This window comes from Merops nubicus, unplaced genomic scaffold, assembly GCF_000691845.1.
Source record: "Merops nubicus isolate BGI_N331 unplaced genomic scaffold, ASM69184v1 scaffold1336, whole genome shotgun sequence".
Taxonomy (NCBI): Eukaryota; Metazoa; Chordata; class Aves; order Coraciiformes; family Meropidae; genus Merops; species Merops nubicus.
The window spans coordinates 7,339-30,062 of record NW_008615394.1 but is presented as its reverse complement, the minus strand read 5'-3'; the positions used below and the strand labels follow the sequence as shown (position 1 = coordinate 30,062).

The window sequence follows — 22,724 nt, the reverse complement described above, 5'->3', positions numbered from 1 at the left end:
TTCTCTATTTTGCCTAAAATGAAAGGGGTTTTGGAAGTTGAATGTGAATACACATGTACTTGAGACTGTAGGTCTCCAATATAGGGAGAAGAGAGAGGTGAGGCCAGGAAAGACTACCTGATAAAATACCTGATCAAAGACTACTCCTGACAGGAGACTCGTCTTTCCATGGGGCAGGAGCATGTTTCCCAGTCAGACACACTGGGTGGCTTTCTTATTGAGGTGCTGGGGACAGTTTAATGAGGGCTGAGTGGTCTGTGTAGTCTGGGAGTCACTAAAGATCAACAGCACCTACAGTCTAATCTACGTGATCATTAATCCAGTTAACAATCAACTGTTTAGCAATTAGCTCTGTTACTAGCTCAGTGCAATAAGGTCATTAAAACTCTCTTTGGTTCAATTTAACCCCTCAGGTTGCTACTTCTAGTAGGTGAGTATCCTTATATCCTAATGTGGAGTGTGTTACAGTAACTAGTGATCCAGGTCTGTTGTAGCCACTTGGCCTACTAGTTGTGTCTTTAATGATTTAGGAGAGAAATGCCTTTAGGTGCTGTCATAAACAGTCCTCTAAATCTTGAAAATCAATGAGAAATGAAAGGAAGTTAATTATCATTTGTACTAACAGCACTGCCTATTGCTTAGGTTGCTAAGTATTTCCATTACATGAACTTGATCATTTATGGAGGGCAGGCATAGGAATTGCTCTGCGGTTTTTTTTTCTGTTCAAGACTTTGTCAAGCCCTTAGTTTATGCTGAGTTTTCCCCATTCTGTGCCTCTGACTAAGTTTAAATTGTTTAGGAAAATTTAATCAAAAAACAGTTTGGCCATATTGAAGAATGGGCTGCTAAGAAAATGAAAGAAGAGATCAGAGGAATGTATATGCTTTTGCCTGTGTTACATTGTTCTGGATCATACAATGGTTTGGGTTGGAAGGGACCTTTTAAAGGTCATCTAGTCCAACCCCCATGCAGTGAGCAGGGACATTTTTCACCAGATGAGGTTGCCCAGAGCCCCATCCAACCTGACCTTGAATGGTGCCAAGGTTGGGGCTTCAACCACCTCACTGCGCAACCTGTTCCAATGTTTATCCACCCTTACTGTAAAAAATGTCTTCCTTCTATCCAGTCTAAATCTGCCCTCTTTTAGTTTAAAAGCATTCGCCCTTGTCCTGTCAGGCCCTGCAATAAGGTCTTCCCAGATCCTTCTTTTCTCCAGGCTGAACAAACCCCAATTCTCAGACTTTCTTCACAGGAGAGGTGTTCCAGTCCTCTGATCATTTCTATGGCCCTCTTCTGGACCTGCTCCAACAGGTCTGTGTCTGTCTTGTGCTGAGGACTCCAGAGCTGGACACAGCACTCCAGGAGGGGTCTTACCAGAGAGGAGCAGAGGGACAAAATCACCTCCCTCAGCCTGCTGCCCATGCTTCTTTTGATGCAGACCCATATATGGTTGGCCTTCTGGGCTGCAAGTGAGAGACTGTGCTATGAAACAATCTTCTCTGTCTCTTCCTGGAAACAGGAAATTAATCTGATGACCAGAGCTTAAATTAATAAGCAGAATTAGTTGATTAAAGAGTGTGGGGCAGAGAGGAATGGGACTGGGGGGAGGCCGAGACTGGAAAAAGCAGCCCAGGAAAAGAAGGATGTATGTAGAAGTTTTAGAACTGGGAGAAACCCAGGCTGAGAAAGCAGGAATAGATAGGTTAATACTTGGTAGCAAGGAGAATAAGACCATCTGAGTGGGGAGAAAGACAGGAACTGGGATGGAAGCAGATGGGAGGAGCTTCATAGGAAACCTCAGGCTTGGGGCTAGCAGGTAGGATAGCAGGTTCCCACAGAGCACATCTCTTTCAAGAAGCTAGAGCAGGACCCAGGGTGTTTCCTTCTCAATTCTCCCTTTGTTGGCAGGAAGCAAGCTGGCAAGCCATCCTGCTCCTCCTGCAGCATTAGGTTGTCATTTTCCCTTTGTCGAGCCGAGCGGTGAGGGCCTGTGTGGAACTGAGGGCTCCAGGTCTGCAGCCTCACCGTATGGTTGTCAGCACAGTGTCACGTGGCGGGAGGCATTTGTCCGACATCCTGTTGGTAGGAACCTAGGAAACTCCTGTCCTCTTCTCAAGGCCTTAATACTCTTTTATTTAACATCAACTGGGGGGTAGGCAGTACTGAAATTAAAGTTGCTTATGTGTACTGTAATTTTTTCTCTGCAGCATAATTTTTTTTCCCCCCACAAAACATACTCTTTGCTCAGTGAGAGAGAGGAGCCGTGCCCATGTAACACACTTGTTGTCTGGCCTGCTGCAGAAGAAGGAAAAACATGAAGTGTGAGAGCTGGGGAGTTACCTGCAGGAGGTGACTGCAGTAGCCACAGCAACGTGATCCGATGCTGCAGGCCAGCTGAGTTTCTGTGTGGTGTTGGACTAGTAACTTGGAGCTAAACTTTTCAAAAGCTGTCATTAGCTGTTGTAACTTAACTTGTTTGAGATGCCTGATTATAGAGCTTGGAAGAAGACTGGTGTAAATACTGCATGCTCTTTTCTGGAACAGAAGTTTCAGAAAAGCATTTCTTAGGCAACTCAAATCAAGTCCTGCTCAAATCAGCAGATACTTCTGAAATTGTGCCATCTGTGCCTTAGCTCACTCTCCATGTAATAGTAATAATGCTACTTCTAAAAGAAAGTTGTGGGAGATTTTGAAAATAAATTGGCTTAATGTTTTGTGACGCAGTCAAGAATAAAGAATTGGATGAGGATGAAGACTGGAGGACTGAAAAGGAGCTGAAAGATTATGGTATAAAGTAAAGTCTCATGCGCCTAGCATCTAATGCAAATGTCTCCTATAAATGTGGAGTTCATCAACTGGAAGCTGCAAAGGAGGAACAAAGGTCTAGGAGCATTGCTAGATCTTGTGATAATTGAGGCAGCACTTTCATTGTCTGTTACATGGTGATCTTAAAAAGGTCTCAATGGCTATCAGAGAAGCACTAAATGCCATTGGGCTTTTGGGAGAACTCATCTGGACACTTGTATTCACTTCCAGTTTTACAGCAGAAAGATGAGAGCTATCTGGAGAAAGTGCCCAATGAGGCTGACAGCATGGTCAGAGAAATGGGTAGCCAATTTTAAAAGGTAAAGAAAAATGTGTGGCTTATCGAGCCTTGCAAAATGAAGGTGGAGGGATGAGTAAGACAGACATTTTTAAATATACCTGAAGGACTAGCAGCAAGGTGAAAGCTAGCTTAGCTGAGATACAGTTTTTGGCACAGCAGTAAATGGGTTTGAAATGAATGGGGGCAAATTTAGGTTAAAAGTTCAATAGCTTCGAAGTATCAGAGTAGTGAGAGTGGGACAGAGTGGAAAGCAGGCGCCTTGTTGGGCAAGAGGTGAGGCTTAAACCCTTTGAGAAGGGTGTGAGCGGGACCTGGTCTCAGACTCAGGAGGCTGTGGCCAGTTAAATGTGTTCATTATGGCAAATGCAGCACACACTCTTGGACGTCGTGCGTGCAGAGCGCGTGGGCGGTTGACCTTTTCCTTCTCTCAAGTGAAATCAAGTCATTAGGAATTATCTCTAAATATTCTGGCCATATACTTCAGAGCTTGAGCTGCTTTAATCTTAGTATGCCTTGGGGAGCCAGATTACCAGTGTATCTGCCCTGGAGAGTCTGGGAGCAGATGAGGAGATCTTTTTCAGATGGCTGCTTTTTAATGTGCAGCCAGAGAGGCCTGTGGAGTGCCCAAGTGCATGAGGAAAGGAGAGGGATGTATGTGCTTTCCATTAGCATTTCCAAGATGCAGGAAAGCCTTTTGTTTGTTCTGGGATATCTACTTGTCCTAGTTTGTGCAGCATATTTTAGTGGAAAACTATCAGTTGTGTATGGGCTGCAGGAAGGGGGTACATCATTGGAGGGGGAACGTTGCCATTCTGAGCCTTGGGATGGCCTCTCACTTCACGTTTGTCACGTGCAATTCATGTCTGTAAGGAACATATGTCACTGCTGATGTGATGTGCCATGTCATAAAAGCTCTGGTGACATTTTTTGAGCTCTTAAAGCCTAACGAAAGAGGTTTGCCACATAGAAATGCCATTTGTCATGTCAAAGCAACTTCCCAGTTCTCTAATCATATATGCCTCTTGTGAAGTGCTGCATCACCTCAAAAAAACCCAGCATATTAATGGAGGAAGCTTGTCATTTCACTCATTCCCAGATTCTTTACATAATTCATCTATTAACTTTTTTTTGGTTATTAAGAACCCTGAGGGATGGAAGTTGCAGCAAATCTATGATAGCTTTTGGAGTTCCATTTCATTAGAGCTGTATTTACTTTCTGATTTTTTGGTACTCTGAATTGGAACTGTTGTCCCTACAATATTCATCTTTTGCAGATACTCAGGCACTTCACAGATGAAAGTGTGAAAAATCCAAGCCATGTCAGAAACATGTAACAGGACTTTTGGGGGGAGTGTAAAAAGAGAGGAGTTTTCTGCACTAACCTGTGTTTGTTCACTTAGTCCATTATGAGAATGGAGATGTACTGATTATTTTAAATTGACATAACTTGTTTACGAATGTGTCATGCAGTAGCCTCAGGTGTGGGATAAGGAGACCAGACTTTGGCTTCAATTTTTGTGGGGCTGACAGCTTCTATCATGTACCATTTTTGAATCCGGAGGGGCAGTTTTCACAGCCTGAAAAAATAAACAGTGTTTCATGCTTGGATGGGAGAGAACAACACTGATCCTCTGATACTTTAGTTTGTATACTGCTGTTGTTAGGTGCTCTAGATTTTATATGCAGACAAGGCAAACTTTCTAAAGAGAGAGTTTATTGCAGAAAATGTGTATGTATTACAGGCCACATATTCAACACGCGTTAATTTATGAGTAACACTGAGCAAAAGCTACTTCAGGTGGTGCTGAGGTAGAAAACTGCATCTCTGCAGACTGTGGTGAAAGACAACAGATCTACCTCCTGTCATAGAGTGCTTTTGTGTGTTTTCCAAGGAGCATGCAAGCATTATCTAGCCCTCGGAGCCATCAGTGAAGAAGTTCGGTCTGGTTTAATCACTCTATTACAGGCAGAGGAGGAACTACACTGAAAAATGAAGTGACAAGACTAGGAAATCTGTGTAAGCAGCAAAACAAGATACCAGAAGCCTTGGCTTGCCAGCCTGACTCACTACATCATGCCCGTGTGCCCTGGGCAAACCCCATTCTTTTGACTGTACATAGCATCAGCGATACAGCAGGCTGCAGCACTGGTTCCAACGCTGGTTTTCAGACATAATGTTACCATTTCCCTGATATGACCTGTACTCTGGCTCCCTGCTGGTGAAAAGATCTTTTCCTTTCTTCACCAAGAGCTGATGTTAGATGTGTATAGGTATCATAGAATGGATAAATAAAGATCACAGAGGGGCAAGAGATATTGAGAGTGTTGTGAGCATCGCGCTGGCTGTCAGTGTTGTGAGGAGGCAGTGGTATGTTCTCAGTCCTTGCAAGGATAAGTCATTGCACTGTGCTGCTCCCCTTGTCGTGGACCATATGGTAAGGTCCTACTGTGTGTGCACTGCCCCAAGGGTCCTCACTCACAGATGGAGCTATGGAACTGAAAAGCTTGCTGTGCAGGAGTTCAGTAGGTTTTTTGTAACTGCATTGCCTTGCAACTGTCTCGGTTGCCTTTATATTTGACCTGCTTTTATAGATCCTGATGAGGTCTGTAAGAAGAGCTTATTCTTAATTGCCATTCTTATCTTGCCATTCTTAATTTCAAGAAGCTAATATGGTTTTTAGGTGGGATAAGTTTTTGAATTTGCTGCTCTGCGGTAATGACTATTTTGCATGTTTTGGCCCTGGAACAGAAGGAGAAGCCATCTTTTTTGCAATCAGTTGCAGAATGAAAGGGGTTATACCAGCAGTTACTGCAGAGTGGTTGGTGCAGTGTAAAATTACACCCTGCTTCACTGTGACCTTAGCCTGTTCATGTCGCCTGGGAGATACCAGTGCAAGAGCCTGAAACAGATGATATTTGAACACTAAAGAGTATATTGTTTAGCTTTTTATCACAGCCCAGTTATAGCTGACATTTAAAATATGCAGCAGGAAAGAGGGAGTGAGATTAGGAGATATCTCAGTAGAGGTACTGCAGCCCATCTGGGCTTTTCAGAGCGAGAAACTGTACCCAACTGGGTATCACTGGATGGTGTCAAACTGCTTGCTTTGTTGTCTGCTGAAATAATAACCAGGTACACTGTGTGTGGGCAGGGATTGTCAGGGGGGAAAAAAGCTATCTGGCATCAAGCTAAGAAAATGGGAAGGCACTGCTGTTTAAAAGGCTGTATAAAGAGCTGGGCCTGTTGCTTTCCTCCCAGTGCTTAGCAACTTTTTTTCATTTTAGGAACATTCCGCTGTACTTTCTGCGAGACTGAAGTGGAAGAAGATGAGTCGGCGATGCCCAAAAAGGATGCAAGGACACTCGTGGCAAGATTTAATGAGCAGATTGAGCCCATCTATGCGCTGCTTCGTGAGACGGAAGATGTTAACTTAGCCTATGAAATCCTCGAGCCAGAACCCACAGAGATTCCTGCCCTGAAGCAGAGGTGGGAACACGTGTGGTCTTCTCTCACTGCACTGCTTCCTTGTAATGCATTCCTCTGCTCTGTGAGGCTTTCCCAAACCTTGTGCAGCCTCTGGTTGCATTGAGGACTTATGTGTTCCACATCAGCTATGCAAGCGACTGACAGATGCCCTAAGGAAAGTGTGGTTTATAAGGAGACAAAGAGTCGTAACCATTTTTTTACTGAAGGAGCCAGATGACTGTTCTGCTGGTCAGCCTCCTGCATGTAGTTTTCTGTGGGGTGAGGTGCTCAAATTACCTGTTGCTTGCTGTGCTCCAGCTGGTATGCATACCAAGCCCTTGCCCCAGTATTTAAGAAATGTGAGCTGCAGCTGTTTGGCAAAGCTCTGAAGGTGCCATCTATGCTGTCTTCCTTCCCTCAAACCCTTATTTTTTATCTATTCCTTTGCTTCTACCTAGCTTTTGAAACTAAGCTCTCTGCATTCTACACTTTGCATTCTAGTTCAGAGACATTACTTGCAATAAGGATATTTTTTAATTCTGATTTTCTCCTATTTGTTACACACCTCTTCTTTTCAGGAGGAGAGCGTGTTATCATCGAAACTCTTTAAAATGTTCCTGCCCATGGGAAATGACACTTTCTTTCAGAACATTCCTAGCTGTACAAAAACAGATGATGTTTAAATAATGCAGAAAGATGTGGGGAGCTGTCAGTTTTGTCAGCTGTGGTGAAATGTAATGCACTTCTCTGTGTTTAAAAAAAAAATAATTAAACACACGGGGAAAAAATGTACTGTGAGGGGAATCATTCCCACTGTGCCTTGGGGTGCTTGGCTTTAGTTAATGGGAAAGCAAGCACGATACTCTTTTTTTTTCTCTCAGGCTAACCTTGAAAGAGAATGTTCCTCATCTATTCACTCTAGACAGTTTCTAATTAATATAATAAAATATTCTTTGTCTATTCCTAGTCTTTTTCTAGCCAAGAAGGTAACAAATTTTTGTCATCGTTCTAATAGAAAAACAGAAGCAATAGAGAGCGAGGAGGAGATTTTCCCAAGGTCACTCAACATGTCTTTGGTGATATGTGGATTCTTTGAAGCCTTTATGCCCAAGCTGAATCACTAGCCTTTGCTTTAAAAGTCCTTTTCTGTAGTTTGAGTAGTAGAACTGGGATAACCCCATGAAAAACGAGAATCATTTCTCAGTCTTCCCCTTCTGTGCACAGGAAATTATCACAGCAGAAGCCTGGTGCAGTCCCATGATTAAATAGCAGCACCTACTTACTTGACTCTTAAATACTTAAAAAACATTGTAAATGATTAATTACTTTGTGAAAGGAATGACAAAATAAAAAGGTGGCTTTTTAAATGCTTACTTGAACACAACTTGCTTCAGCACATACAATGATTTAATTATTTATTAACTCTTATTAATTCAAAGCAGCTAATTGCATGAAAGCACTGCTGTGAGGGTTTTTTTTAAAAAGTGCCAAACCCTGGGTTATTTATTCTCTTCATTTTTATGGAGTCTTGAATGTCTGAAATCATTGACAAAACTGACACTTGGTGATTCTGAAACAAAGAGAAAAGGCCACAGACTGCCTGCATTGCCTCTTTGCACCAACGCAGGCACCCTCCATGTGTTTTCACAGAATCACAGGGTGGTGGGGGTTGGAAAGGACCTCTGGAGGTCATCTAGTCCTACCCACTGCCAAAGCAGGTTCACCTAGAGCAGGTTGCACAGGAAACATGTCCAGGAGGGTTTTGAAAGTCTCCAGAGGAGACTCCACAACCTCTCTGGGCAGCCTGTTCCAGGGCTCCATCACCCTCACAGCCTCACAGCAAAGTTGTTTTTCCTTACGTTTAAGTGGAACTTTCTTTGTTCCAGTGTGTGCCCATTGCCCCTTGTCCTGTCACTGGGCATCACTGATAAGAGACTGGCCCCATCCTCTTGATCCACACCTTTTAGATATTTATAAACATTGATAAGACCCCCTCTCAGTCTTCTCTTCTCCAGGCTAAACAGCCCCAGGTCTCTCAGCGTTTCCTTGGAAGACACACGCTCCAGTCCCCTCATCATCTTTGCAGTTCTCTGCTGGACTCTCTCCAGTAGTTCCCTGTCTCTCTGAAACTGTGGAGCCCAGATCTGGACACAGTACTCCAGATGTGGCTTCACTAGGGCAGAGCAGATGGGGAAGAGAACCTCCCTCGACCTGCTGGCCACATTCTTCTTAATACACCCAAGAACTTGGTGTGTTTTGAGGAGAGTTACAGCTCTAAGCAACCACACTGACTTTGCATAACTGTCATTCACCTGCCGTGGGAAACAGGGCAGGTATTCATTTGTATCTTTCTAGGAGGCCATTAATTTTTTTAATCTTTGCAGAGAATGAATTAGCCCCACAGGTTTCAAAATAAAACTGCTTTACCTAAGCCCTTTTCTGTGGCTTTTCAAACAGATTTTAATATCCCCTCAATTTTCTTATGTCAAAATCACCTGATTTTATATAACAAGAATCTTCACAGAATTAATTTTCTGTGGTTATACTATTGAGGACCATGGGTTGTCTGTTTTGAAGGTGAAGCTCTTAAGAGCAGCTAAGTGCAAAAGTGCTTTATTTCAAACATGGCACAGAGAGAGTTATCCCCATTATGGAAGTCATTTTCTTAATAGTCTGGGCAGGATTGAGATGAAAATTTGAAGTTGTTTCCCCATTGCACAGTGTGGTTTCTGTGGGCCATACCTCAGCTATGTCAAGGATTATTTATGTCACCTTTAAAGACAGCTAACCACTCATTAAAGGATTTCCATCAGAGTAAAAAAAAACTGGTGGGTAACAGAGTAAATGGAGCCACATCTGGGCAACTGAGCTGCCACAGTTCCTGGTGGCCTAGACACGGGTGGGGGACAAGCAGATCTTGGATCTAGGAGAGAGATTTAAAGAGTGCACTACTTGCATCTGCTCTGTGCTCCCCATCAGGCAGCTCACGTAGCTGGCCTTTTGCTGGTGCCTGATCCATAGTGTTTAATCTTGTAGTTTGGAACAGGGTTTGCTGAACAGTAGAATCTCTTCTTGCAGTAAGGAGTATTCCCCTGGTCATGTAATCTTGAGGGGCTGCTGCCTCCTGCCAACGGTGTCACTGAAGATGCCGTTTCACAAACAAGGAAGCAAATTGAGTCACGTTTGCAAAGCTTACTGGGGTCCAGAAGTAGATGAAAATTGCAAGGGTGGCTTAGAGTAGGTGTCTCTTTGAGTTCTTACTTTCATTTTTGAAATGTTCCTGACGTCATGGAATAAGTGTTTTGTGCTAAATGAGACTGCGTAGGGGAAAAAAGTCCATTTCAGGCACACCTATCAGGACCTCTGTGCAGAAGTATTATTAGGCAGTTCCTGGCACTATTGAGTATTTAGCTGTCACGCTGCAGTTGTAGGGAGGGAGAGCTGCATTGTGCATCTTGTGAGGAAAGTGGATTACATAAAATCGTCAGGGAAACGCTCGTTAGAGATTTCTATTGTGTGGGAAGCAGAGTGGTGCTTTTCACAGAACACACGCCTGTCTTGCAGAGCTGAAAGGTACCAACACTTGAAATAACGCACTGGGAGGAAGGTCTCTGTGTGGTTCCTCAGGTTATATAAGCAATAAGCAGTAAATGTTCATGAGTCTTCTGCCCCAAAATTCATGGCTGCTGTAAAGCGATCCCTCCTGGGGCTGGATGCACAATAGAACCAGTTAGTGTGTGGACACATGCTAAAATGGATGCAGTGAAGTATTTTACTAACAGACCCCAGCAAGCTCACTACTGTGAGGCTGAGAGTAGCCCTCAATCCAAGCTGTGGCTGAGCACACCAGTATTTTTTATCTGGAGAAGAGAGATGATCACCTACCTGCATATTTTCCCCTCACTGTTTACCCCTAAAAATCCAGCAGAATTAGCTCATCAAGCAGTGGTTAAGTCCTTGCTGAATTTTAAAAATTGCATATTACTCAGGTCTTCTCCAGCTGCAACCTTATTTTAAGTTTCTCAGTTGGAGGAAGGGTGGTTGGCTAGCTAGCAGTGACTGAGCGGTGACGTGAGAGCAGAGGAACAGTCACGTTTGGCTTCCACCACCCAGAGAGCAGCGAGTTTCCATTCTGACACTGCTTCCCCTGGTCAGTGCACATGTAGCAGCACAGGCCAGAGAGCACTTCAGGCTCACTGCCATCACTGTGCAGAAAATGCTCTACCTGATGCCCTCTATTCTATCAGATCCAAGCAGGAATGTTACTTTTCTCCATCAGTCTCCTGAACTAGAAAGGAGCCTGGAGGAAAATGTGCTGGCTGCAGCTCCTCTCAGAGAACAAAGGAGGGCCAGGCTTTGCCTGCTGTACCCCTCACATCAGTCACTGTCTTTCTTTCTCCAAGTTTTGCTTGGAGATGATGAAGACAGTTCTGTCTTGCCATCTCCCACACACCGTCACCACACAAAGCCCTTCACTCAGCCCTAGTCCTCTGGTTTGAAGGTTCCCTCTCATCTTTTCTTCTGTTCTGCCTGGACTCTGCTGTCCTGAGGAGCTGGAGTCAGGGAGATGTGACTTACCACAGGCATTGTCATTCACAATTCAAGCAAAGGTTTGAACTGTGTTTTCCATGGTGAGTTAACTCCTTCATGAGTCCTGTGGTTAGTAATAGTTCACAAGCCAGAGCAAGCTGGGTCCTTGGGCCTATTATCTGGCTTATTTAAACTTCAGTCCTTTTTTTTAAGGCAGTATAGAGTTGCTGTGAAAAGGCCGAGAAGACAGTTTTCCAAACACCAGATTACTGTTCAAATATGTTTTTCTGCTGTGACTTTTATTTCATGGTACTCTGGGATTTTATGTTAGTTTTTACATGAGAGCAACAGCAGCTTTAGTGCTGCCTCTTCAATGTCTGTTGTGGAAGTTGTCATGGCCTCATGTTGGGTTTCCCATTGGAGATCCCCAGGTTTCCCAAAGCAGCAAGTTGGTGTAGACATTACTGGCACCACCTATTAGAAATGAGAATGCAAGTTCTTGGTGCAGATCATGGAAAATAACTAACCATAGTGTGTTGCAGTCCTGTCCAAGGAAGAGCTTGTTCTGAGTGCTCTGTTTTTATCTCTTTTATGTAGCAAGGAGCGTGCAGCTGGTGCTGGTTCAGGGACAGCAGCTGGCCTTGCAGGGGGACACCATCGGGAAGCATGGACTACAAAAGGACCATCATATGAGGACTTGTATACCCAGAACGTTGTCATCAGCATGGAGGACCAGGAGGACCTTAACCGGCCTGCAAGTGAAGGAAAGCTGGCCAGAGAAAGACCAATTTGGCTACGAGAGAGCACAGTGCAGGGAGCTTATGATCCTGATGAAATCAAAGATGGTAAGAAAATTCACAGAGCAGAAGTATCACTCTGCTTACGTGATGCTCTTAGAGTGCTGCCAAAAATATGTTCTCCTCTGTGTGTACAGCTGCTGCTCCCTATGCTCCAGATTTTGTCTGCTCCCCTCTGCTGTGCAAGGCACCTGTGTGTAGGTAAATGTAAAAAATCCTGGTTTATTAGATCCAGGATTGAAATCTAGGTTAGTAAATCTGAATTAGCTACAAAATTGTTTGTGCTTCTGAAATGTTATCCATTGTGTCTTCCACCTTGAGAGTTTGTTGCTTTTGGACCAAGGTCTTTCAGTCTCATCTAGAAAGCTGCCTCCCTAATAAGTCACTGCTGAAAAGAATATTTATTAACACTCAGTCACTCTGAAGCCTACCAAATCTACCAGCAGTGTTTTTGTGCTCCCATCTGCCTTCTTGCCAATTATTTTTCAAAATGTGTTTTATGTAAAGAACATGCCAGAAGTAAAGCTTCTGGAAGTACAGTAGGAAGGTCTATCACCATGACAAGTGAGTCTGTATTACTTTATTTCTCATTATCTTTGCTTTCATTTTCATTCATTTTGTCCATAGACAATAGTCAAGATCTTGTAACCACTAGTAGAAATATTCTGCTTTGGTAAGTGCACAATTTAGGCTTATACACTAAAAACAGGAAATGGAGACCTTTTGTTATTTTTACAAGAGCGAATCAATAGATGCAATCTTCCAAGTCATTTGAGGACTATAGATTGAAACTGTTCGTGTCCTAGGAGGAGAAGATGGCAGGAGTGAGCATGAGGCCGTGGAACCAGTGCAGTGCTCAGGAGAGCAGTATGTAGGTATAGTGGAAGTGAAGCAAATGGATGTGAAATAACGGTCAAAAGATATTGAAGTTCACATGCAACACCTCTCAAGCATACGGATCCCAAACCATTTTCCAAATAGATTAAATAAAGTGAGGCAATCGAAACAACCTCCTCCTGCAGTCTGTAGCAGATGTTGTTGTTACTCACCAGCCATAGCAAGTTCTCACCCTGTTTTTCTGCTAGATGCTCAATTCACCTGTAGTTTTAAATTGACTCCTTGAGATGACTTTTGGTGTATGCAGCATAAATGTTTCTCAGATGCTGTTGAAGGAACAGGAGGGGGGAATATATCTCCTTACAGCATGGTGGTATGACTCCTTAATCTCCACCACTACTGGAGACTGAAGGGGGGACTTGTGGAAAAAATAGCCTGAAATTGCTGCTGCAACACTTTTCTCTAGCTCTTGGATGACATAAACAGGGAGGAGGAAAACTTGGGACCGTTGAGAGAAAAGATTGACTGCTTGGATCTGGTGGGAACCGTTCATGCAAGTCAGAGGCAACCTTGCTCCTGGGCCACAAAACCAGACTTTGTGGAGCTACCCTAGGCTGCTGTTGCTTCACAGCTCTCCACGTGATGAGCTACGATACCATTTCCCAGAGAGGCTCCCCAGTAGCATCTTTTGCTCTGCAGTCACAAGCAACAAGCTGAGCACGAGGCTGCCAACACAACACCTTCATTCTTCCTTTCTTCCAAGAATTTCACCAGTGCATTAGTAATAGTAGTGGCAGCCATCACCCATTACAGCAGCTTTATTTATAATGAAAACACAAGTCCTGTGAAGTTACGAGTGGGTCTTTTGGCCTTTATTTTACCACACGAAAAGAGTGTCCACAAACTCCCCTGGATTTTACTACCAGATGGTGCTTCCTTACTCCACATGGTTCTCAGCATTTTTTTCATCTCAAGCTGAAAAAAGTAATGAATACATTTTTGACTCTGGGGGAAGGCTTATGCACCAGCTGTCTGGATGTGGTGCTGAAACCATGAGGGTCCATGAGGGTCCATGAGAAGCAGGCCTTAATGTGAACATTATGAAGAGAAGAATGCTATCACCTCAGCTTCAGCAGTTGTTCATAGGCAGCGTCTTTAGGTGCAAGAGAGAAAATTTATGCTACTTTTTAGGCCTTGTTTTTACATCCGGTTCTCTATTTCATTTTTGTTCTGTTTGTTTTTTTTTTTTTTTCTCTTTTTTTCTATACTGTCTGTAGGTTTATGGGTGTTAAGTAGATTCATATTCCTCTCATCAAATGTAGGGTTAGGAGAAGTTTTCTTCAGAATGTCACTTTTTTAATAGAATTTTACCCTTTGAATCCATGAACTGCAGACACCCTGCCTACCCAAGCCATGTCAAACTCTACCAGCTATTGTACAGCCAGGCTTAAGGAAAGAGGAGCTCAGGCCATTTCTTCGTCAGCTTGGAAGCTGCAGTCTCCTTCAAATAAGAGGTCCAGGTTGGGAGCCAGAGAGACTGGCTGGGCTGTGCTTCAGCTTGGGGAGCAGGAGCTGTTTTACCACAGCCTTCCATACTGTGCTGTGCAGCTTGGCTATAGGCTGTAAGCTGCATCCTCTTCCTGAGAGGGATCTCATTTGATACCACCACCATGATCCTGTAATGAGCTTTTCCCCTTCCTGTGCCTCACCTCCCTCACAGTGAAGAATTTATTCCTTATATCTTATCTAAATCTACCCTCTTTTTCAGTTTAAAGCCATTACCCCTTGTCCTATCACTACATGCCTTGTAAAGAAATGTTGGTTTATAGCACACAGTTTCTAAATACACCCTGTCTGCCTCAATAGATGGGGAGTTCGGCAGGGAAGGGCCTGGTTTTGGGTCTGTGTTTCTGATCTGTGCTGGCAACACCCTGTTCTTGGTCATCATCGTAAGCCCTCTAGGCTGTGGTCAGACAACCTGGAAACAAGGGACAAAAAAGGAAACGGTGTGTGATTGTTGACCTGTGAAACAGCACTGAGGTACTTGCTGTATCTTTGGCACGCATCATCGTTAGGTGCATAGTCTAGGTATGTGGAAGGCCAGACCGAGGTCCCAGGAGCTGCTTTCTTCTCCAAAGTGAGGAAAGTGCATCAGGCCAGCCAAGGGGTACCCAAGCTGGACAACTCCATGAGGAGGTCTTTTCCAGGTGCTTGCCCATCATGCATTTGTTGTCTTGTCTTGTGATGTGCTCGTGGCCACAGTGACTCCAGGCCTCCCATCTCCTAGGGAACATTGATACTTGCTCTGCTGTTAAGAGAAAAAATCTTAACTGTCTGTCTTTTAGGGGAGAGGAGTGGCTGGCATGGAGAAAAGGTGTGACTTGGCCAAGCATGCTTAGTGGCAGTAATTAATGTGGGTCCAGAAAGCTGCCAGGGCCATCACCCAGATCTCGGTGAGGAAATGCTCATTCCTCTGTGTCTCTTTCAGGGAGCCGGGATCTGGATGCCTTCCAGGAGCGTGAGGAGGGCCGGGCAGCTCTGGATGATAATGAGGAGGTGATGCGTGCCCTGCTTATCCACGAGAAGAAGACACCTTCTGCTTCAGCGGTCACCCTCGGCGGTGCCGCCCCGCTCGCTGGTGCCAACGCCAGCGACTCCGAGAGCGAGACAAGCGAGTCGGAGGAGGAGTCTCCTCCCTGCCCTCCCCCCGCCGCCACCACAACCTACGGGCTGGAGGACGAGGAGGAGGATGAAGAGTTTGAGGTGGAGGCAGAAGACCCCACTGTCACAGTGGCTGGGCGCCCACACTCGTACAGCCAAGTAAGCCAGCGCCCTGAGCTTGTGGCCCAGATGACGCCAGAGGAGAAGGAGGTGTACATAGCCATGGGGCAGCGCATGTTTGAGGACATGTTTGATTAACTGCTTCCTGCCATGGCATTTTTTAAAAGTGACTTTTTAAGCCAGAGACTCCCTTGTGGAACAGCAGACTGAAGTGCATCTTCCCTCCCCTGCGTGCACGGACACTGGGGCTCAGAACTGCTCATCTCAGACATCTTGCTCACCAGAGCGGGTGAGCTGAAGGCTGCACCTGCCAAAACAGGTAGGGAAGGACAAGTCTCAGAAGTGAGGATGCTGGCAAGGTAAAAATCTGCTTCAGAGTGCCCCACACAGGCACGGCTTTCACCTTCTCCAAGGCCCCAACAGCTGCCTTCCCCTTCCCAACCCCCTCACCCCCCAATTGCTTTGAGTTGATTTTTGTTTTAGATCCTAGGGAAGTCCACATCCCTGCCCTCAGAGGACGTAAGGGCTCTGTAGTCTGGTCAGAGTGCTCTGTGGAGGAGGGTGTAAGTAACGTGGCAGCTGCCTGTGCTCCGTGAGGGCAGAGGAGAGGGAAGCACTCTCAGGCAGGGCTTGTAGCTGACCTCCTGCCAGCAGCTGGCCACCAGTGGCTATTTTTAAGCAGGCCTGTAGGCAGCAACCTTTGCTGGCTCCCATTCACTCCGCTAGGTCCCAGCACCTCCTCAGGTCAGGTGTAACTTGAAACAAGCAGGGCGGAAGCCTTGGCAAGGACACACAGTCACTCTCTGTCAGCTTAAGGAAGCCCTCCACAGAGCTGAGCTGCCAGAGTGCTCTGACCTACCAGGAGGTACTTCCCCTTTCCAGGATTGCTGTCTGTGTCTTCTGCCTCGCCCTGTCCAAGCTCCAGTGTTGCAGATGGTTTGTAGTGGGCAGGCTACAAGTGCTGGAGAAATAGCACAGGTAGTTTTTATTTGCAGTCACATCAGGGCTGTATCATTTTAAGAGGAATTATGCAATTTTGGATTCTGCTTGGGCACGCTCTTTTGCCATAGGAAAACATTTATCAGTGCCTACAGAGCAATTTCATATTTATAATGTTTTCCAGTTGAAAATGTTGTTTTCTAAAATTGTGTTTTCCAGTCCAGCGCTACAGTAAAACAAAATGATAAAAGGATTTTGTGTTCCAGAGGGTAGGGGCAGTTATGTGCTGTTCCATTTACATGGGCAGCATTAATTTGCTGCTCACTGAGACTGTAAATCTGTTTTATACTAACGATGCTTTCTATGTTCTGCTAACCTTGTAATGCCTCCTTGGTGGTTTTACTTTCAGCTTCTTGATATTTTGAATCCTCTCCTTTTTTTTTTTAAATAGTGTTTTAAATTTGCTTTTAAGTCATTTTAAAGAGGAATAAATAAAGAGAAATTTCTCCCCTTTGTCATCTTCCAATTTGTCATGTGCCTTGTTGGGAATGCTATTTGCTTATCATTTTGATTTACTCAATTCACAAAACCCCAACAATGTGAGGCTCTCCTCTGGGGGAAGGACTGTTTTAAATCCCACAGTACATTGTTTCTTCTCAGCAGAACTTCCTTCAGTGTCTCCTACAATCTCTTGCACTTCCAGGAAGGATGAATCCAGCTGGAACTGGTTGGGCTGCATCTGGCTCTTTAAAAAAAGTTTGTAAATGCCTGATACAAATTTGTGGGGTCAGGACCCAGCGGAGCCAGCTGGGAGGCAGCCCCACTACTGGAATATACTTTAAAATTTTGAAGATCTATCCCTCTCTCTAAACTGGAGAGATACGGGATTGATTGGATGGTTGGATCCAGTGGTCACAGCTGGAACTGGTTGGGCTGCATCTGGCTCTTTAAAAAAAGTTTGTAAATGCCTGATACAAATTTGTGGGGTCAGGACCCAGCGGAGCCAGCTGGGAGGCAGCCCCACTACTGGAATATACTTTAAAATTTTGAAGATCTATCCCTCTCTCTAAACTGGAGAGATACGGGATTGATTGGATGGTTGGATCCAGTGGTCAACAGCTCTATGTCCAGAACGAAACTGGTGACAACTGACGTCCTTCAGGGGTCCATACTGGGACCAGTGCTGTTTGGTATCTTCATCAGTGACACTGACAGTGGGACTGAGTGCACCCTCAGCAAGCTGGCAGACAACACCAAGCTGAGTGGTGTGGTCGACATGCCAAAGGGACAGGATGGCATCCAGAGGCAACTGGACAAGCTTGAGAAGCAGGCATGTGCACATCACAAGGCTCAACAAGGCCAAGTATCTGTGTAGGGGCAACCCTGGGTATCAATACAGGCTGGGGTAGGAAGGGATTGAAAGCAGCCCTGCAGAGAAGGACATGGGGGTACTGGTGGATGAAAAGTTGGACGTGAACCAACAATGTGCCCTTACAAGGGCCAGCCATATCCTGGGCTGCATCAAAAGAACAGTGGCCAGCAGGTCAATGGAGGGAACTCTGCCCCTCCACTCTGGTAAGACCCAACCTGGAGTGCCATGTCCAGCTCTGGAGTCCTCAGCACAGGAAAGACATGGACCTGTTGGAGCAGGTCTAGAGGAGGGTCACAAAAATTATCAGAGGGCTGGAACACCTCTCTTACAGAGAAGCACTGAGAGAGTTGAGGTTGTTCATCCTGGAGAGGACAAGGCTCTGGAGAGACCTTAATGTAGCCCTTTGATACTTAAAAGGGGCCTATGAGAAAGATTGGGACAATCTTTTGAGCAAGGGCTGCTGTGACAGGAAAAGGGCTAATGGTTTTAAACTAAAAGGAGGGATTTAGACAAGACAGAAGGAAGAAATTTGTTTAGATTGAGCGTGATGAAACACTGGAACAGGTTGCCCAGAGAAGTGGTAGAAGTCCTATCCCTGGCAAGGTTCAAGGTTGGGTTGGAGGGGACTCTGTGCGACTTGATCTAGTTAAAGATATCCCTGGTCACTGCAGTGTGTTTGGACAAGATGATGCTTAAAGGTCCCTTCCAAACAAAAACATTTTATGCTTCTATGATGACACTGGTGCTGTGGGAAGGCCCTTTTTGATCAGCACTTCCATTTCTTTCCTCCTTCCTTGACGAAGCATTGGCTGACAGTTGAGGTCTCACAGATGTTCTATTGCTAGTTAAAATGGTATTCTGGTGTAGATGGACTTCGAAGATCTGGTATCAAGCTCCTAAATATCAGGCCACAGAGTTGGTAAGTCAAATTCAGTGATCAGCTAAGAGAAAAAACATGCTGTACCAATTCTGTCAAGATGTAATCTGACTGAATTCAAGGTTAACACCGGAGAAAAGTAGGTAGATTCACAGGGAGCCAGAGACAGACACTGAGAACTCCTCCTGAATACAGTACAGCTGCTCATGCTCAGAACTCACTAGCAGTTTATACCAAGTTTTCAGTCTGCAAAACCAAAGTGTAGGTTTATTAAAGCTTAAGTGAAGAAATACTGGGCTTTACTGTAAGAACACTGATGCTGCATCTACATCCAGCACAGTCATCTAAAAGTAGTAGTTTTGCTTAATAAAGACATATAATTGCAGTGTGTACGGCAGCTGTAACTGCTGTCATTCAGCAAGGCGTGTCCTGCAGCTATGGGAGTTGATGTGGTGGTTTGTGGGACATGACTTCCATCTCCCATCCACCACGTGCAGTCTCAGGGGCATGATGAGGTCAAGATACAGGAGCAGATGCCGTCATTGTTTCCTGGTGTCTGTAGCAGCCTCTGGCCCTTGGAAGGGATGGCTGCTCTGCTCTGCTCGGGGCTGCTGTTGAAGGACAGCTATACACTGCACTGCCCTGTCGTGACAAGCGCTGCTGGGATGAACAAGAGCACATATGATCCATAGCAGACTTTTTGTTTTTTTCTGGGATTGAAGCAGGGCCTTGCACGCACGCCAGAAGAGGAAGAACGGCCACTGCTGCTGCAAGCAAAGCCAGCTGCTGCCAGCAGGTTGGCTCTAATGAACGGGATAAAGCCATCAATTCTGAGGAAGGCCCCAGCCATTTCCTCTGCCTGCGGGACCACATGTGCTGTATTAACGCTAACCCAATAACACCGTGAGCGTGGTCGAGCGCTGAAGCCTTCCTGGGTGAATGTTCTGTCCAAACCCATTCAAACCAGTTTCCGTGGCTGCTTTCAGCCTAGAGTGCATTTTATCTGATGAGTGTGCTTGAGGCTGGGGCACTGCAGGTCAGGCTGGAAAGAAATACACATTTCTCAAGCTGCTCATCCTCCTCTTCCCAAAGGTCAGAGGCACCGGATGCCTCTCCCAGCTGGGCAAGAGCCACCTCTGTCCCTGCTCCCATTGCAGGTCAGGAGAACTCCAGTAGAGTGATGTCCTCCCTGGCCCAGCACAGAGCAGGTCAGAGGAAGCAGTTCAGTGAAGCTGCTGATGGAGGGGAAGATCCCTATCAACACTGGAAAAGAGGAATGTTTTCATCTTTTCTACTAAGCTCCCCTAAATTGGCTTCCTCCATCCAGCTCTTCCTGTGTTGCTGCCTTCTTCAAACAAGCTGAGATGAAACAGACTGTTGCTCTGTGAGAGGCGGGGGATTTGAAGATCTCCTGGAGGAAGGGCAGAAAAATAGCATCACCTCCTCCCTGAGACATCTAAGGATCCCTGCCCCGGGGATGCCTGCAGCACCAGGGTGTGCTGTGGAGAGGTTTGGCAGGGCCTGGCAGGGTAGGCAGGCAGCTGCGCTTTGGTCTCTCTCCTGCTGTGCCCCTACAGGATTTGAGAGAAAATTGTCTCAGGAATCAAATGCAAGACAAAGTATCCATGGAAATGGAAAGTTCACGAGCAGGTGGAAGGATGTGTCAGCAGTGAGTCAAGCCAGCAGACCGTCCGGTGTGTTCTCGTGGGCAGGTGGAGGAGAAGCAGCAGCAGCAGCAGCCCCGTTCCTCTGCTCTGGTATGTGTCAGCAGTGAGGCTGTGGGCTGGGTCCCTTGGAGGAGGGAGGTGTCACAATGCTGCAAAAAACTGCTCTGGGCTGTTCTAGGACTGGCATTGTCTGGGCAAAGTAATTGTGTCCCTGGTTTGTTCACAGGAGGCTTTGGAGTATTGATCTCAGCATGGACAGCTGAGGACCCCTAAGCATTGCGATATGCTCTTTTGAAGCGTGTGGACTGTGAGTCAACACAGCCTCTTCTCAAAGACTGTGGGAGCTGGGGCTGAAGAGCAGCTCCTGTCTGCTGAGCTGCTTCCAGAATAATGATCAATATTTATAAAGCCCAGGGAGATCATCACTTATACAGTCCTGACAGGAGGCGTAGCCAGGTGCTTGAAGCTGTTTAAGATGTGCTTGCACAGAAAGTCATGGAGAGGCCACTGCCTAAAAGAAGTGTCAGCCCAAAGTGTGGGGGATGACATCTGACTGCTGGTACTCCTGGAAAGCTGCCTGCATGCCTGCCTGCCTGCACCCTGCCTCCTAGCAGAGAGCAGAGCACCAGCAGCACCGGGCTGCCCAGGGCTACAGCCCCGTCACCATGGCAGACCTATTTTCTCTCTCAAAGCTATCCAGGGAAATCTACCTGTTTGGGATACCTAAATGAGCTGCCAGAAGGTGGTTTCTTATTTACCAGCATTAATTAGATTGAGAGAGAGAGAATGAACCTAATTTATATTTCAACAAAAATCAGATTTTGGGAGTGCCTGACCTATCATTAAAAAACGTATTAAGGACAGCGAGTATTTGTGCAGCCATCCTGGAAGCAGCAGACAGAGAGTCTCGGAACAGGACGCCTTAAATATAATAGGTATTTTTGCTTAAAATATGTTTCTGACCTAAATATAATTCGATTTCCATCCCTTTGAACAGTTTGATGCTAATGAAGCAGCCAGGGGTGGCAGGGAGGAGGCTGAGCCAGCCGCATCGGGAGCAGCCCGGCTCCACTGCAGTGCGTTAGCGGCCCCGCGTGCGCCTCGCCCCGGCGGCACCAATCCAGCCCCCGCTGCTGCCACGGCGCCGGAGGAAACCTTGTGCTGCTCAGCTGCAGAAACAGGCAGGGATCCAGCCCGAGAATGAAGGCTGGTCAAATGTTGTTCCACGAGCATTAATGTCTGTGGACAGCAACAACAACAAAAGGTATTTCTGGCAAGGAGAAAAAAAATCACATCTCATACCGACGTGATTAAAGCCCTGACGTGCTGCCTCTGCTTATTTTTCACCTGGAATCCATATTGCCAGCCTCTGCCGTCCCGTTACTTGCTGGAGGAAGGAGGGTGTGCAGTGCTAACTTTGCAGTGAGCTAAAATTGTGTGCGGAGCTGAAAAGCCTGGCTCAGTTCCACCCGGTAAAGGGATCCTCCTATTCTTACCCATTTTTATTTCTGTGCTTCTGACAATGGAAATCTGCCTAATCCAAGCCAAATTGGCCAGGTAGAGTCTATGCTTTTCCAATGTCTTCTTAATATACATTATAGGGGGACAAGAATGCCAGACACCACTTAATGGTTGGTACCGGCTGACCTGGGTACGCTTAGGTTGCAGTTTCTGAACCAGCCCTGTCCCACATTGAGGAATGATAGGTTGGGTCATTTTGCTCAGATTACCCATACCTGCTCTTTGCAAAGGTGCTGTTTGGCTGTCTTCTCCCAGTCAGTGCTGGTGGGCTCTCATAAACTCAACTGCTCTGCAGTGACACACAGGTGTCAATTTCAGTGACAGTTGCAGTCCCTTCACCACCACCCCACCACCGCCGAGCCGCTCTGGGATATGCCACATCCACTCTTGGGGTATGCTTGCTGAGGTCCAACATGCAGGTCTTGGCCATGGCTGCCTTGGGCTGTACCACATCCTGGCAGAGAGGTTAGCTGCATGGTCGGTCTATGCCTTCTCCAGATGTGAGGCTTTGGCTGGGCTCGGGGACAGTGCCTACTAGGCTCCAAGTTTTCTGCAGTGGGGAGGGAGGGAACTGGCATCAGCAGGCTGGTCACTCCCTGACATGCAATCTTTGCTGCTTGAACTAAGTATGATTTGGTAGGGATAGATTTGACCCTTTTTTTTAACCCTCGTTCTTTTTGTCCTTCAGGAATGTTTTGAGTTGCTGAATTTCTCATGTTTCCATGCTGCTTCTAACAAAAAAAACTCCTTTTTTTTTTGAATGCAAATGAAGCTGTAAGATCTTTTTAGGGAGACATATCTGCTCTCCCTGCGCTGTCACCACAAGTATTC

The 22,724-nt window shown here is 45.8% G+C and overlaps 1 protein-coding gene across 1 annotated transcript; it reads left to right on the top strand.

The window, feature by feature from the left end:
* Positions 1-6,372: 6,372 nt before the first annotated feature.
* GTF2E1 (general transcription factor IIE, polypeptide 1, alpha 56kDa) lies at positions 6,373-15,655 on the top strand (the record flags this gene model as incomplete). The annotated part of the gene is made up of 3 exons (XM_008942486.1): positions 6,373-6,593; positions 11,700-11,947; positions 15,225-15,655. Coding segments are annotated over 3 exons (900 nt in total), but the record flags the coding sequence as incomplete, so codon positions are not given.
* Positions 15,656-22,724: the final 7,069 nt, after the last annotated feature.